This window comes from Gekko japonicus, unplaced genomic scaffold (genome assembly GCF_001447785.1).
Source record: "Gekko japonicus isolate JY-2015 unplaced genomic scaffold, Gekko_japonicus_V1.1 scaffold1461, whole genome shotgun sequence".
Lineage (NCBI taxonomy): Eukaryota > Metazoa > Chordata > Lepidosauria > Squamata > Gekkonidae > Gekko > Gekko japonicus.
Genome location: NW_015175403.1, coordinates 285139 through 301897, shown reverse-complemented (window position 1 = coordinate 301897; position 16759 = coordinate 285139). Strand labels below are relative to the sequence as shown.

Here is a 16759-nt window from a genome sequence, read left to right as displayed (position 1 = left end):
GGAAAGAGTTTTGTTTTTTTCAGATTAGAGTTGTGTGACCTTGGGTTGATGAGGGTTGAGTGATAAAGGCATAATTGTGTATTTTAATGTCATTTTAGTTCTGAAAGATAGAATGGAAAAAAAAATCTAAATAACTTTTGGTGTTAGTATGGATGGCATTTCTGAAATTTTAAGTTTTTTCAACATCTAAAAAGGCACTTAAATTTAAGTATGGACAATATGCAAATATATTAAGGAAATGTTATCAATTACTTGGTCAAATCCAGTTGATTAATCAGTTGCAACACTTTAATTGATGGGCATGCCTATCAATTACATGTAATTATGTGACTCTTAGGAAAGCCACACATCTCCATTTCTTTTGCTTCCAATGTACAAAGTGAATATTTGCTGTTACAAACAGGTGTCAGGTTTCTGTATAATTATCACCAGATCAATAAAAAGTATTGACTGGATGCACAAGCTCCTGTGCAGGTAAATCAATCGTGTATGCAATGAGCATCAGTGATTTAGCTCTGCACTGTGCTGCTGTGAAGGAAGCTTTTGCTTTTGAGTGCAATTGTAGTTGTTAATACACATGCAATGCACCAACAGCAATTTGGCTCTGTAGCAAAAACTGCTTATCCGCTCCTTCACACAAGCATTCTTAAGATCTGACGCCGTTATATATAAGCAGGCGCAAGCATACATAGAAATAGACAGGCTTATCAGTGTTCCTGGTTGACATCCAGAAAAGACAAATTCATTTTCCTTTCTGGAAACTTTACTGAAACAGAACATGAGAGGGCAGCAGGTTTCTCTGATAATGTCTGTCAAGAACTGTCCAGTGTAATTCCTACCGATGCTGAGTGCTTATATGGACTTCTTGATTTAACCCTTACTGCACTTTTAAGTATTACTTTACCATCTCATTTTCCATCTCCCACTCTGACGATAATTTTATTTTCATTCTCTTCTTTGTTCCCAGCCGTCTCTCTTTTAAGATCTATTAGGCAGACCGATGCTCCTTCTAAGCTGTGGGGTCTTGTGAGCAAAAATTCTACTTTGTGAGCTGCTGGCATTAAAGTTGTGAGCCAGCGATTTGGCTACTGCATAAATTAGTTTGCTCTGGAGCCCTCCTTCCTGAGCAAAGACAAAAATGTGTGAGCCAGAGGCTAAAAAACTGTGAGCTAGCTCACACTAACTCAGCTTGGAGGGAACACTCAGGCATAGGCCTTCAGCTCCCTTCCACCATTCCCGACAAAGTTAAGAAAAAAGTTCCAAGATACAGGATACATTTCTAGGCAAGCTGGGTCCAAGCAAGTTGGGCCCTTCCTCCCTGCATGCTACAGTTCTGAGATGAACTGGACCCTCACTGATTTCTAAAATGACCTTCCCTGCAGCGAGGTACAAGCTCTCCCTCCTCTGCGAAGACAGATCTACACATTCCCCTCCCCCCCAATAGCTAGCAATCCAAAACAGTCCTGTGGCGCCTGAGCGGTGGGTGTTGCCTTCTGACACGCTTCCGGTGGTGTCAGGGGGTGTGGCATATGCAAATGAGTCATGCTAATGAGCTCCTGCACCTCTTTTTCTACGAAATGACCCCTGACCCTCACTGATTTCTAAAACGACCTTCCCTGCAGCTACCCTGTGGCTGCAGGGAAAGCGAGTCTCCAGACCCGGCACGCCAAGGAAAGGTATTGTGTTTGGCCCGAAGAACCTAAACAAGAGACAGTGTTTGGTTCTTAGTATGTACGCACAATCTATGGCCTGGACAAAACAGTAAGTGTGCATTTAGGGTTGCCAGATTCCAGGTGGTGGCTGGAGATCTCCTGGGATTACAACTGGATCTCCAGGCTACAGAGATTAGTTCCCCAGGAGAACGTGGCTGATTTGGAGGGTGGACTCTCCGGTACCATGTCCTTGCTGAGGTCCCTCCATTCCCCAGGCTCCACCCCGAAAATCTCCAGGAATTTCCCAACCCAGAGCTGGCAACCCTAATTTATAACTGTAGTAGAGGGGATTTTTTTTTTAAAAAAAATATTATTTATTTGTTTTATAATACATCTTTCTTACTGAGACTTAAGGGGGGGTTACTCAAGTACTACTCATTTAGTAAAGGTAAAGGTTCCCTTGCTCGAAAGCCAGTCGAGTCCGACTCTAGGGTTGCGGTGCTCATCTCCGTTTCCAAGCCGAAGAGCCAGCGTTGTCCGAAGACGTTTCCGTGGTCATGTGGCCGGCATGACTAAACACCAAGGTGCACGGAACGCTGTTACCTTCCCACCGAAGCGGTACCTATTTATCTACTTGCAATTTCTTGCTTTCGAACTGCTAGGTTGGCAGGAGCTGGAACTAGAGACGGGAGCTCACTCCGTCATGCGGCACACTTGGGTCTCGAACTGCTGAACTACTGACCTTCCACAGCCTGCAGTCCAGCATCTGAACCACTTGAGCCATTTAGTAGTACTACAGTAATCTCCCTGCTCGTTACTTTTGTATTTCCATTCTTTTCTAGCATAACATGACACTGCGCACCTTCAACCTCCTTTGTTACGTCTACAGACTTCATATCATCACTGAATTGGCTCGATGCCTGACTATCCATCTGTTATAGTAAAAGGCTTCCCTTACTTGAAAGCCAGTCAAATCTGACTCTAGGGGGTGGTGTTCATCTTCGTTTCCAAGCCAAAAAGCCAGCATTGTCCAAGGACATTTCCGTGGTCATGTACCTGGCATGACTAAACACCAAGGTGCATGGAATGCGGTTACCTTCCCACCGAAGTGGTACTTATCTATCTACTTGCAATTTCTTGCTTTCGAACTGCTAGGCTGGCAGGAGCTGGGGCCAGAGACGGGAACTCACTCCGTCACGCAGCACTCGGGTCTCAAACTGCTGAACTACCGACCTTCCGGTCTGCAGCTCAGCATCTTAACCTCTGAGCCACCACGGCACTATCTATCTATCTATCTATCTATCTATCTATCTGTCTGTCTGTCTGTCTGTCTGTCTGTCTGTCTGTCTGTCTGTCTGTCTGTCTCCTATTGTTTATCTGAGGAATGTATTTTAGCCTGACATCAGGTATGGGAAATGGGTTAGGCTAAGAGGTAGAGAGGACCCCGAATCCACCCAGCAGCTTTATGATCAACCAAAGATCCAAACTTGGGTTTTCCCCATTAAAACCTAGCACTGTTACAGCCTCTTCACCACACTGGATGATTCTGTGGTCTAATCTTTAATACTAAACTTTGCCAAAATCTGTCGGAGAAATAAAAAAAATCACTTGAAAATTTGATCCCAGTATGTTTTTTAGTTGGAAACTTAAATGGGCAACTCCTCACAACAGTCCTTTCAGTGAAAGGTTGTTGTGCGGCTTTGTGTACATTTGGATACCTGACGTCTTGGACCCATGCTGATGTACCTTGAAGTTTTTGTATGTGGCTGGGAGCGTGCTTGTAGCTCTGCTCAGCTGACTTGGCTGGAGACTGCTATGGACAGCCGCACCCTATTGATTATATCAGAGCTTTCAACAGTTCTGAGCGCTATTGATAAAATGCAGATGACATGTCTCTTGGGCCGGCTCCCGGGTTTGCCCGCTCATTACTAGAAAGAAGACCCTGAGCGGCAATGATGGTTAGTTGCCCTTGTCTGTCTAGAACTTCCCTTGCAGACGAAAAGAAAATGCAGTCCTGTTATCCGCAGGCAGCTCTTATTCATCACATGCAATCAAGCAAATAATTTTTTTTGCAAGCCTGCAGGAAGCTTCTGAGAGTGGGAATCCCAGTCGTCTGTTACACAGCTTGTGATGTACAGTTTAACTGTGTGGCTCCCAGTCGTCTCCATCTATTCTGTCTTCTGAGAAAACGTGATTTTGGAGGGGCTGCTCACTCTTACAGAAGCCAAATCAGGTCAGCTGGAAGACCGTGTTGCTTCGCATCCCATAATTTATTTATCGCATTTATTTTATCTTGCCCTTAGAGCAGGGCAGCATATGTGGCTCCCTGTATTACCCTCACCACGGCTCTGTGAGGAAAGTGAGGCTAAGGGGGAGGGGAAAAAATGACACGACTGGAAGTCACCCAGTGAGTAACATGGCAGAGAGTGTATGAACTCAAGCCTCCCCTGTTGCCAGTCCATCTGTCATAAGAACATAAGAGAAGCCAATGTTGGATCAGGCCAAAGGCCCATCCAGTCCAACACTCTGTCACACAGTGGCCAAAAATACCAGGTGCCATCAGGAGGTCCAGCAGTGGGGCCAGGACTTTAGAAGCCCTCCTACTGTTGACCCCCCCAAGCACCAAGAAGACAGAGCATCACCTGCCCCAGAGTCCCTATCTATACCTTGTGGCTAATAGCCACTGATGGACCTCTGCTCCATATGCTTATCTAATTCCCCCTCGAAGCCGTCCATGCTTGTAGCCGCCACCACTTCCTGTGGCAGTGAATTCCATGTGTTCATCACTCTTTGGGTGAAGAAGGACTTCCTTTTATCTGTTCTAACCCGACTGCTCAGCAATTTCATTGAGTGCCCACGACTTCTTGTATTGTGAGAAAGGGAGAAAAGTACTTCTTTCTCAACCTGCTCTATCCCATGCATAACCTTATAAACCTCGATCACGTCACCCCTCAGCCGTCGTTTCTCCAAGCTAAAGAGCCCCAAGCGTTTTAACCTTTCTTCATAGGGAAAGTGTCCCAACCCTTTTATCATTCTAGTTGCCCTCTTCTGCACTTTCCCCAATGCTATAATATCCTTTCTGAGGTGTGGTGGCCAGAACTGTACACAGTACTCCAAATGAGGTCACACCTATGCCACACAAGGCATAGATCGTTGTGGGATGGTTTGTCTGGAAGACTGCAGTTACCACCTCTGAACGCTGTCGAAGAGGTAGCACAAGTTCATGCATTTATTGGAGGCCATGAGGAGGTAGTGACAGAGACACTGGGGCACTGTTTAAATGCCCTACTGGAGAATGAATAGCAGAAATCGGTCTTTTATTACAATCTGCTGGAACTTACACGGCATCCAGAAAAATGAGGAGTAAGTACTACGGAGATCAGTTCAAGACTCATTCATTTTTTTCTAAGGAAGAGATGTAAGAAAGCGATAGTATGGGAGATCTAGCCTCAGCAGTTTTTGCAGTACTGAAATACATGTCAACGGGGCTTGGTTTAGTAACAGGAATAAAATGATCCAATCTAGAGAGCTGTGTTTTCTGTAAACACCAGAGGTTACCCAACTGCAACGAAAAAAAAATAAAGTCCGAACCTCTTTCTTGAAAGGGATCGGAAAATATTGGCCAGGAGGCCTAGAAAACAAAAAGCTCAGTCCAACCAAAGTTAAGCACCTTAAAATCTGCTGGATTGCCGTTCTGAGCTGCTTCTCTGTAGCAACCACGAAGCGGGCTATTTATTTATTTTATATCCCACCCTCCCTGCTGAAGGAGGCTCAGGGCAGCTTACATAAAATGTATTAGACAAGGGAAGACAAAGAAATCAAATAAAATGTAAATATAAAACATGACATAAAGTGCTAGTGCAGATCATATGGCGATGGCGTAAGCAGCATCAGCGTAATGTGAGTACGGTCGGCTAATAACTCGGTCCGGGTCATATCGGCGGAGCGCAGGCTGTCGATGATGGTGTCGGTATTGAGGCCCGGGCCTCAGTTTGTTAAGTGCGGCTCGCTAGTCGAAGGCCTGGTGGAAGGTTAGCCCTGCACTTGCCTTAGCTCGGCAGAACCACGGGCCAGCAAGGAATGTGATCTCACCTGCAGCCACCTGCCGGCTCCGTATCCCATCACTGCCACTCAGCCGGGGCTGGTTCCGGGTTCTGTTGGGCCCTGGGCAGAGATTGCTCAGCTCCCCCTCCCCTCACATGTTCACCACCAGGACCTCCGCTCAGACATCCCTTTCTGACCCTACCCACGTACCCCCCCTTCCCTTGCCTACTCATGACTAGGGTTGCCGTGCCCTTCCAACTCCCCGATGGGGGACTTTTGGGGGGGGCGTTACTGGAGAGGGCAGGGATGTCCCCAATGTGATGACATCACACAGAAGTGACATCATCACATTGGGGACCGGCAGCCCCCGCTTCTTGCCAAAAGCATTTAAAGGGGTCCCTTCAAATGCTTTTGTTTTGTTTTTTCAAAAACAATTTATTAGGATACGATCGAAAAAACAAACAGTCCAAACAGATATCAAAACTTAAACGGTTATCCTTCCCTCCTCCCTTCCCCCCCCCCTTCTTGGCTTCCCACAGTGCTCCAACCTCCTGCCCAATTCTTAAATTTTCTTCCTACCTCCCTTTTTCTTTATTTACATCCACAGGTAACTTATCCTTCCATTATTCTTCTTATACATTATCTAATTTTCTGCTATCTTTTAATTTTCAGTAATTCTCAAAGCAAAGTAAATTGTCTTTCACATCCCAATATTTCTCCAGATAGTCTTTAAAGTCTTTCCAGTCTGCAAAAAATTCTTCTGCCTCCATGTTATTAAGTTTCCTTGTCATTTTATCCATTTCAACCATAAAAAGTAATTTTTTAATCCATTCCCCAACTTCCGGGGTCCTTCAAATGCTTTTGGGAAGAAGTGGGTGGGGGGAGGCAGTACATGCCTGCACTCCAGGTTGCAAATTCATGGATTGGAGTGAGGGCGTGCACAGCCACCCCTCTCCCTCCCTCCCTCCTGCAAGATTTATAGGGCCCTCCAGCTGATCACCGGGTTCCAACTGGTCGACTGGAGGGCCCTTTAAATCTTGTAGTAGGGGTGGCCACTCTTGGGGGCAGGGCTTCCCTCCCACTGGCCAGCTGGCTGGTGGTGGGGAAGAGCCCCAAAAATCAGAGGAACCCCCACTCAGACCGGGGGTGTGGCATTGGCCCTGCTCTCGACACCCCCTGCTCAAGGAAGAAGAAGAAGAAGAAGAGATTGGATTTATACCCCGCCCTTCACTACCCAGAGGAGTCTCAGAGTGGCTTACAAACTCCTTTCCCTTCCCCTCCCCACAACAGACACCCTGTGAGGTGGGTAGGGCTGAGAGAGCTCTGACACAAACTGCTCTTTTTCAAGGACAGCTGTGCCAGAGCTTGTGACTGACCCAAGGTCACATCAGCAGGTGCAAGTGGAGGAGTGGGGAATCAAACCCGGTTCTCTCAGATTAGAGTCCGCACACTTAACCACTACGCCAAACTGGCTCAGGAACCAAACCCCTTCTCCCTTCAGCAAAACTCAGGGTAGTAACTACCGTCCTCCCAGTGAATAAGGAGCTAGGTTTGCACAACACTGACTGTCTCATAAAGAAGAAGAAGAAGAAGAAGAAGAAGAAGAAGAAGAAGAGATTGGATTTATACCCCGTCATTCACTTGGAGTCTCAGAGCGGCTTGCAAACTCCTTTCCCTTCCCCTCCCCACAACAGACACCCTGTGAGGTGGATGGGGCTGCTCTATGGCTTGCCCAAGGTCACATCAGCAGGTGCAAGTGGAGGAGTGGGGGAATCAAACCCGGTTCTCCCAGATTAGAGTCCGCGCACTTAACCACGACACCAAACTGGCTCTCTGTTGAGTTGTCTTCACCGGGTTTCCCAGCATGCCAATCAATCTATTCCCTATCTTTCTTTTAACCTTCCTTTTGCTTAAGTAGTTTTGCTCTCCCTAGAATTGGATGTGCTTGTCCACCAAAGTTAATAGCTTCCCCTCCTTTTCAGTGCACAAGCCTAAAATTGCTGTTGGATTGGGGCACAATATTTCTCATTCAGGTTTTTTTTTAAAAAAATATTTCTTGGTGCTTCACTGCGGGGGGGGGGGGGGATGAAAAGCGTGTGCGGCCACTGATGTCTTGGATTTTGATGATGAAGCCTAAGGTGAATACTGAATGAAAGCTAATGGAAAATGTCACATTCCCGGCTGATCTTTTTCGCTCTTGAATGAAATTACCTGTTCTGGAGTCCACGGAGAAATATGGCTGTCCTTGGAGAATGCTGTAGACTACCCTGGCACTGTTCCCATAGGTAGGGTCATCAGCATCTGTTGCTGTCACCTGGATAACGGAGGTGCCTGACAAATAAAAAAAACAACAGCACGAAACCTTGTTAGAGCCATACCTGTGAAGAAAGGACACAGGATCTAAGTAGGTCCAGTGAATATAAATGTCCGGCTGCACAGAAGCATCATTTGGGAGTCTATTCTCTTTGTGATGCTTGAGGGATTTACACACACACACACGTCATTAGCTCTAATGGGAAGAGCAGGCACAAATCCATCAGGCATCGATGGGCCAGTAAATAACCTGTAGAGAAGCAGGACTCCTTCGTGGTCTGTTAAAAGTCAGGGGGTGTTCACTCCCAACCTGCTTTCTTTCTGGCCTATAAATCCTGCAATCCCTTGAAAACATGGTTTTAAAACACATTCAGTACCCTGCGAATTCTATTGCCACATTAAAAAAAATCCTCAAAACTCTGGGATGGGCCATTGGAAATTACACAATGAATGCAAGGAGCACAAATCGTAACGGGAAGAAAAAAATGTACACAACACAATCATTTACCAGCTACGTTCCATCCGGTGCCGTGTCACAGACACAATGCCAGTGAAGTTCTCCTCAGAAATGTGAACTGAGAAACTGGGTTATGGTAGATTCCACAGTACAGTTGGTAGGTAAGTCACACTTTCTCTGAAATCTGTCTACTCAGAAACTGCTATCCTGAAACTATGGGGAAAGTGTAGGTTTTGCCCAGGGCTCTTTTTGTAGAAAAAGCCCAGCAGGAACTCATTAGCATAATAGGCCACACCCAACAACAGGAACTCATTAGCATATTGGGCCACACCCCTGACAGCACAGCTCATTAGCATACTAGGCCGCACCCCCATGTTACTAGAAGTGTGGTTATCCAGCCACACCCATTTTTTGCTTGTTATTCTGTTTACCTTGTTTGTTGTCAAAACCAGGGCTTTTTTTGGAGCAGGAACTCCTTTGCATGTTAGGCCACACACCCCTAATGTAGCCAATCCGAATGAGTTTCTGATGTTGGGTGTGGCCTATTATGCTAATGAGTTTCTGCCAGGTGTGGCCAACTCGGGAGCCAGCCGGAACTCCGTTCCTATGCGTTCCTGCCCCAAAATAGCCCTGCCTCTAGTCAAAAATGTAGACAAGACGATCAAAAATGTATTTTTCCTATGTGAACGCCTCTGTAATGCTAGCATATGTTATAAGACATGACTCAAAAAAAGCTGAGGGTTTTCATTTCCAGTGATGTTAATGGCACAATTCAGCACATAGTCCGCTCTTTCCCACTCACATCAAAAGAATTTCAGAAGTGCTTGACTTTGGCTGTATTGAGTACTTTTATGTATCATGAGCATATTAGTTTGAATATTTTTTTTCCTGAACTTACCATTACAATGATGAGGGCTCGACACTTAAAAAAAACCGGTGATAAAAACTGTGGTTTATATTACTCTAGTAAGAGACTTGTGTTGTTTGTGACATGCGGGCACACAATCGTAGATATACTTGGTGCTTGATGGAACAAACATGCAATCACAGTTTAAAGGAACTTGCAGGGCAAAGCAAACGAATAACCAGGGCTTTTTGTGTGTGTGTGGGAAAGAGGTGTTAGAACTCTCAAGACGGAAATGAAGTTTTCAATCTGTATACTGAAAACTCACGAACTTTTAAGCATTGAAAAAATAATTTTGTCGAAGAGGTTCCAAAACTCCATTGTGGCATGTTCCCCCAGAAAAAAACACCCTGCAAATAATCAACCAAGATAGGCAGAAGAAATTTGGACTCATGCTACAAATGAAAGCAAAATAAGACATACGTGGATGCTTGGCGTGCTCTACTGAGAACAGGAAAAGAAAGGCAATGAGAAAAACAAGAAACAATGTGAAACTGTAGTGTATGTGCCTACGCAAATGTTAATATATATTCAGTGTGAAGAGTATCTGCAATTAGGCAGACAGGATTTCGCTGTTGGTTTATAAATTGTGAAGGGGTGAGTGATTACAATTTGTGCCGTAACCAGGGCTATTTTTGGGCAGGAACGCACAGGAACGGAGTTCCGGCTGGCTCCCAAGTTGGCCACGCCCAGCAGGAACTCATTAGCATAATAGGCCACCCCCAACAGCAGAAATTCATTAGGATTGGCTACATTAGGGGTGTGTGGCCTAACATGCAAAGGAGTTCCTGCTACAAAAAAAGCCCTGGGTTTGGACAACAAAGCAAACAGAATAAGAAGCAAAAGGTGGGTGTGGCTGGATGACCACACTTCTGGTAACATGTAGGTGTGGCCTAATGTGCTAATGAGCGGTGCTGACAGGGGTGTGGCCTAATATGCTAATGAGTTCCTGCTGTTGGGTGTGACCTATTATGCTAATGAGTTCCTGCTGGGCTTTTTCTACAAAAAGAGCCCTGGAACTGATGTTACCCAGCCTGCCTCAGCAGGGAGGGCGGGATATAAATCAAATAAATAATAAACAAACAAATAAATGGCCAGTAGATGTCATATCCAATAAAGCTTTCAGAACTTAAGTTGTTTTAAAACCACCTTTGCCTTTTCTTGATCTAATATATGGGCAGGCAGAGCCTCTTTTAGCTCCTGGCGTAAAACCCAGCTGAGGCTCATGAATGCTTTAATTTACACTGGCTGGGAACGGGCCCTGGGGGGGAATCACTAACATAGCCAGAAAATCAATGGAGCACAAGGGCTTGTTGTCATCAGGGCATGTTCCGGCTGGCTCTTTGCCTTCTGTAACAGGGCACTGACGGCAAGGGATGGCAAAGCCGAGATCAGCAGCACGGTGTGTGTGGCCTCAGCATCACTTCTACAACCACCATCTACATCAGGCTTGCGTGTTGTGACTCGGCAAATCACATAGAGATGACCTAGACAAATCTTCTGTACTTTGCCCTCTGCATAGGACTACAAAACAAGTGATTTGTCAATCACCTGTTAGGTCACCAATAAGCAGTGGGCTGTGCTAGCTGTCAGGGGCATAAATTGTGAAAACTAAGCCTCTAAGGTTTAATGGCAACAGAGGAAACGCAGAGAAAGTGTGCCTGATCCCACACTTCTGGAGAGGATTCCAAGTCCATCAGGAAGATACAGGAATTGGCGTTTGTGTGCGAGTGAGTGTGGTGGTTCTTCACGGGGAGAAGTTAGATTTTTTTTGCATTAAACATTATAATCATAAGTTATGCAACTTGGGTTTTTTTAAGATGAAGACGGGTAGCCGTGTTAGTCTGTCTGTAGCAGTAGAAAAGAGTAAGAGTCCAGTAGCACCTTAAAAACTAAGCAAATCTGCGGAAGGGTAGGAGCTTTCTTGAGTCACTGCTCACGCAGGGCTCTTTTTGTAGAAAAAGCCCAGCAGGAACTCAGTAGCATAATAGGCCACACCCAACAGCAAAACTCATTAGCATATTAGGCCACACCCTGACAGCACCACTCATTAGCACATTAGGCTACACCCCCATGTTACCAGAAGTGTGGTCATCCAGCCACACCCACCTTTCCCTTCTTATTCTGTTTACCTTGTTTGTTGTCAAAACAGACTTTTAACTTTTTTTGTAGCAGGAACTCCTTTGCATGTTAGGCCACACACCCCTAATGTAGCCAATCCTAATGAGTTCCTGCTGTTGGGTGTGGCCTAATAATGTTCCTGCTGGGCGTGGCCAACTCAGGAGCCAGCCGGAACTCCATTCCTATGCGTTCCTGGCCAAAAATAGCCCTGTTTCTTAGTGAGTACTGACTCAAGAAATCTCATACCCTACTACAAATCTGGTTAGTCTTTGAGGTGCTGCTGGACTTTTACTCTTTTCTATTTTTTAAAAAGTTGCTTTCTTGCACTGCCCAGTTCCATGACATCCAACCTGCTGATCCTCCTAGACTAGGGGTCAGCAATCTTTTATAACAGAAGAAGAAGAAAAGTTGGTTTTTATACCCTGCTTTTATCTACCTTTTAAGGAGTCTCAAAGTGGCTTACAATTGCCTCCCCTTCCTCTCCCCACAACAGGCCCCTTGTGAGGGAGGTGGGGCTGAGAGAGTTCTGAGAGAGAACTGTGACCGGCCCAAGGTCACCCAGCACACTTCACATGGAGGAGGAGTGGGGAATCCAACCCGGTTCTCCAGATCAGAGGCTGCCACTCTCAACCACACTGGCTCTCTAGATATCAGAACTATAACAAAATTCAGAGCAAGAGATCAACAGTTCAGTATAAGAGTCCGATCAGACGGCTCTTTAGAGCTGCGCAAGGCACGATTGCCTCACGGATCTAAAGGTAATGTCCAGACACAAACATCTGGGAAATGTCCCTCTCCCATGGGCATCCCGTTTTGCCGTGCTTCGGAACTGGACTTAAAAGATAGCACTTTAAATCTGGGGTTTTCGGTTACCTGCGGGACAACTGTGGACTTTCACCCATCTGATCGTTCCACCAGCGCGCAATCCTCCCGTCGGGGTGGTCTGACGTCAGACCATCCCGAGCGGGCACCATTTTAAAACAACTCTACACATGCGTGGATCAACAAGGATGTGCTGACACGTCTATGTGCGTGCGCAAAAAGTTTTTTAAAAAACCACCGCGCACCTCCTTCAACAAGGACGCGCTGTGATGTCTATGCGCATGCGCAAAACGTTTTTTAAAACCCCCCACCGCGCATGCCTCCCTCAGTGGATGCCCTCTAGACAATTCACAACGGAGGCAGCGCGTGGTAAGGCGATTCACCAGGGGGATGTCTGGTCGTGCTACGATGGATTAAAAAGATCAGGATAAAATTCAAGCTGGCACAATGACGGGATTAGTTGCCCGTCTGAACGCACCCTTAGAAAACCCATCTGCATAACTCCACATATACAATTTAACATGACTGATAACTGATTAAACTGATAAACTGATTAAACAGCCCAAACACCGGTGGTTGCAAGTCCTTTGTTAGGAAGATGGCCTGTATGGCCCTTTCTGACTTTGTGATTCTATGATTCTAGGGTAGACTCTGCGGCATTGTATTCCACCGAGGTCCTTGTCCTCCCCAGGCTCCATCCCCAAATCTCCAGAAGTTTCCCAACCTGGATCTGGCAACCCTACTCCCCCATCCCCCACCGGTGGTCAGGGAGGACCTGTCAACCCTAGGAAATCTCTCCCTGCCAGTTCTCAACAGACTTTTAACTAGAAAGTCATCTTCATCGTACTCAGATGTGGCAATCGTATGCAACTTGTTTTTACAAAAGAGGTCTAGAAAAGAAATAAAACTACTAGTAGGACTGCATTTTTCATACAAGAAGAAACGCCTTCTTTGCATATTTTATGGCAGTTTCCCCTTGCCCCAAATTAATATTTCATTATTAACATAAGGTTAAATCTAATGTCGGAAAGTAGCCTGCTGGCAGGGCATTGAATTGATTTCATAGACGTTCATAATAACTATGGGGTTCCACTATTTGGAAACGAGAAAGTTTTAACACAGCCACTGAAAAGGAGCAGCCAAAGGTAAGCAGCTTGGAACATCTGAATATATACACCAGCACAGCTGCTACAGATGATAATCCATCCTAGAATATTAAAGGGAATTAGCACATTGCACGGTGGCTAATTAGTTCTGAGCAGGCATTGATAATTTGGGAGGCAACGCAACATAGACAAGCAAAATACAGTATCAATTATCTTTTACAAAAGGAAAGAAGAATGATTCAATTAGTTACATGTCTGCTAAACACCTTTGCCTTGTGAAATAATGGAAACTATAAAGAGGAAAATCGCTTAAGGCCTGATCAAATGGTTTATGGAACCATAACTGGCAACTGTCAGAATACGTTTAGGGAGATTTCTTCCCTCTAAGGGCTACTTTCTTTGGCCACCTTGTATTTTCTGTGTGGGGAAGAAAAGCTAAAAGATAAATCGGCTGGAAGCCTTGAAAGTATTTATGCAGAAGTAAAGTACAGAGTACAGAAAGTATTTATGCAGAAGTAAGTATAGAGAAATCAATGGGACTTCCTTTCTTCCAAATATTTGTAGGTTTTACAGCTGCAGTGACACCGATAAAGCAAATCGCACACCACTAGTTGCAGGAGTTCCCAGTCTTGTCCTTCTCACACCTACTCCCCATCCTAGAATTGTGTTTACTTCCATGCAGTGTGATTTCACTGTGCATCACACTCAACAACAGCAAAGATATTGTGAACTGAATGCTGGCAGAAGTCAATCTGTTAGGTTGTGTCTCCGCTTTTAGCTTTTCCCATAACAATGTTCTCTGCCCTGTCTCTTGCTCTCTGTATATGACCCTCAGACAGTCAGTCTTTTATTAATACTCGTAGACCAACAGGTCATAAGCAAACAGGGAAAAGTATATTCATATACAGACAATGTGAGAGACATAAATATTCCTCTTTTTACATCAGGAAGTTATGCCATTAAATACCATAGGCAAAATTTTTGCAACTGCAAGTCACATTTGGATCGGTATCTGCTAGCAACTTAGCGACAACATCTTGTTTTGTGAGAAAACTCCATTTTTGGATATAGATTGAGATCCATTTGTCATGGGCAAAAATGTATTTGTTGCAATCAATAAAGAAGTACCAGATGGTGTCTAAATCACTGGATTTGCAGTCACATAGCTACTCAGAGAAAGGAATCCCTAGGAACCTGCCTGCTAGCTTCCCCTAGTGGCAGGGCATTTAGTCTTGCCTTTGAGAACAGTATTCTATATTCGGAAAATACTGTAAGTTAGAAACTTACAGTAGGCAGGTAGAGTCTTTGGAATTGAAAGGCCCAAATAATGTAGGGAACATACCCTTTGAGCTCTGCAGCCAGTACTCCATGTATCAAAAGGTAGGATACTAAATTTAATCAGTTTGCATGCAGAGGGATAATCCATTTGGTTAAAGAGCTCCAGGGAAAAACCCATTCTCTGTAGCCTATCATCAACTAATTTTAACCATGAACTTTGAAAGCCATTCTTAGCTAGGTGGTACAGAAAGCACACTGCCCAAGAATAAAAGATTTTCAGTCTATGGAGGAAACTTGCTATCCAAGCTTTAGCTTCCAGGGATGGTTCAGCAAATTCCAAATGGATAGCTGGACCAGAGACACACCTAGGGGGATTTGATAGTGAATGTAGGAAAGAAATTGAGCAGGAATCATACTTGTCATTGACCTTAGCTATGGACCATGGCACGCCATATATATGGGGACTATGTTCGCCTAAAAGGCACAAATAGCAGCAGGTACATAGTTACCTCCTGTGGTCCGAAAGAATCTCAGAAGGGCTGACGAACGCATTGATGATAAGTTCTTAGCAGTAGTAATATGACTTAACTAGGACAAATTGTAAGAAGACACCTAGATAATGGAAGGTGTTCTCCTGAGCCATCGAATGGCCATTCATAGACCAAATTGATGGCATGAAGGTGCATCTTTGCAAAAAACAACCACATTTGTCTTTTGCTAATTTATATCTAAAGACTCCTGGAAACAGTAGAGTAGAAAAGTATTCAATAAACGTCTTAGCCCAATACGAGACCGAGATAGTAACACAGTATTGTTAGCATGAAACAGACTTGAAATAGGTCTTAGCAACAAGTGAGGTGGGTGAAAGAGTTCACCAGAGAGGTGACGATTGATGTCATTTATATAGAGGTTTAGTCATGCCGGCCACATGACCACGGAAAAGTCTTCGGACAGCACGGGCTCTTCGGCTTTGAAACGGAGATGACCACCGCAACCCTAGAGTCGGATTCGACTGGCCTTTGAGCAAGGGAACCTTTACCTTTAAAAAGGTAGGGGGCCAAAAGACAGCCCCATCGAACACCTCTATTTATTTTGATCTCTTTGGTCAGCTGACCATTGTTTCCACATCTCACCTGTGCAGTATTATTTTGGTATAATTTATGGATTAACCAGAGAAGCTGACGGTCCATAGAGGTCATTGCTAGTTTCCCCCACAATCTGGGATGGGCTGTATATGACCTCATACCCTCCAGGCATTGTGGGAGGGAAGTGAGCAATCTAAAAAGTTTCTGGCACCAGCTCAATTAGTTAATCCACTCTTAACAAGTTCAAATCAGTGCCTCACTTCTAGCTGAGTTGGGAGAAAGACAGTGGACCTATTTACAACTCGCTCACTCCAGATCCAGTTGTTAATCTATACACACCATTCTGAGGTTCCGTTCCACATGGAAATCATTCTTTGATGGGGGCTCTGGGAATACACACTACATTTCCGTAGCTCCCATTGCTACTACACATGGGAACATTCCAGTAAGTGACCGCACAGAAGAGATGCAGAAGGGTGGGTTTCAAATGGTACCACCACCAAGCCTCAGAAGATAACCTGCTTTGTTAGACCTGTTGATATTTCCATGAGTCCCGAGCAGAAATTTCTGCCCCAGGGTACCTCCTAAGAACCCAGCTGTTCATTCACTCTAGAGACCAATCCTTCTTCCAAATAGCTAGATCTAGTTTTTGCATTCCGGCCCTTGTACTAATATTGCTGTTACACCAACACTTCAAATGGTTTTGCTAAGACCCAGGATAGGGAAACTGTGTTACCAAAAATCATGGCCAAATGGAAATAAGTTACTACTAAACGTTCCCATTAGAAGACTGTCACGCCGGGAGTCCTCCCCTGAGGGGAGGGGTGCCTCAGCCGTGTCGACTGATGTCCCACAGGGAAGCCAAAGCCTCAGAATTGAAGTGGAGAGAGTTGCGCCACTCTCAGCGACACTTCTCGGAGTGACAGCTTACTTGGATTCTCGCTCTCTCGCTATTCCTATGCTCGTCACCTCCGCTC

General features: G+C 45.1%; 1 protein-coding gene across 1 annotated transcript in view; it reads right to left on the bottom strand.

Annotated features, from left to right (window-relative positions):
* Window positions 1–16759, bottom strand: part of CDH20 (cadherin 20) — a 95924-nt gene that overhangs the window by 60983 nt on the left and 18182 nt on the right. Inside the window, exon 3 of the mRNA XM_015425709.1 lies at window positions 7908–8027. Within this exon, the coding sequence (XP_015281195.1) occupies window positions 7908–8027 (120 nt within the window). The remainder of the gene's footprint in view (window positions 1–7907; window positions 8028–16759) is intronic.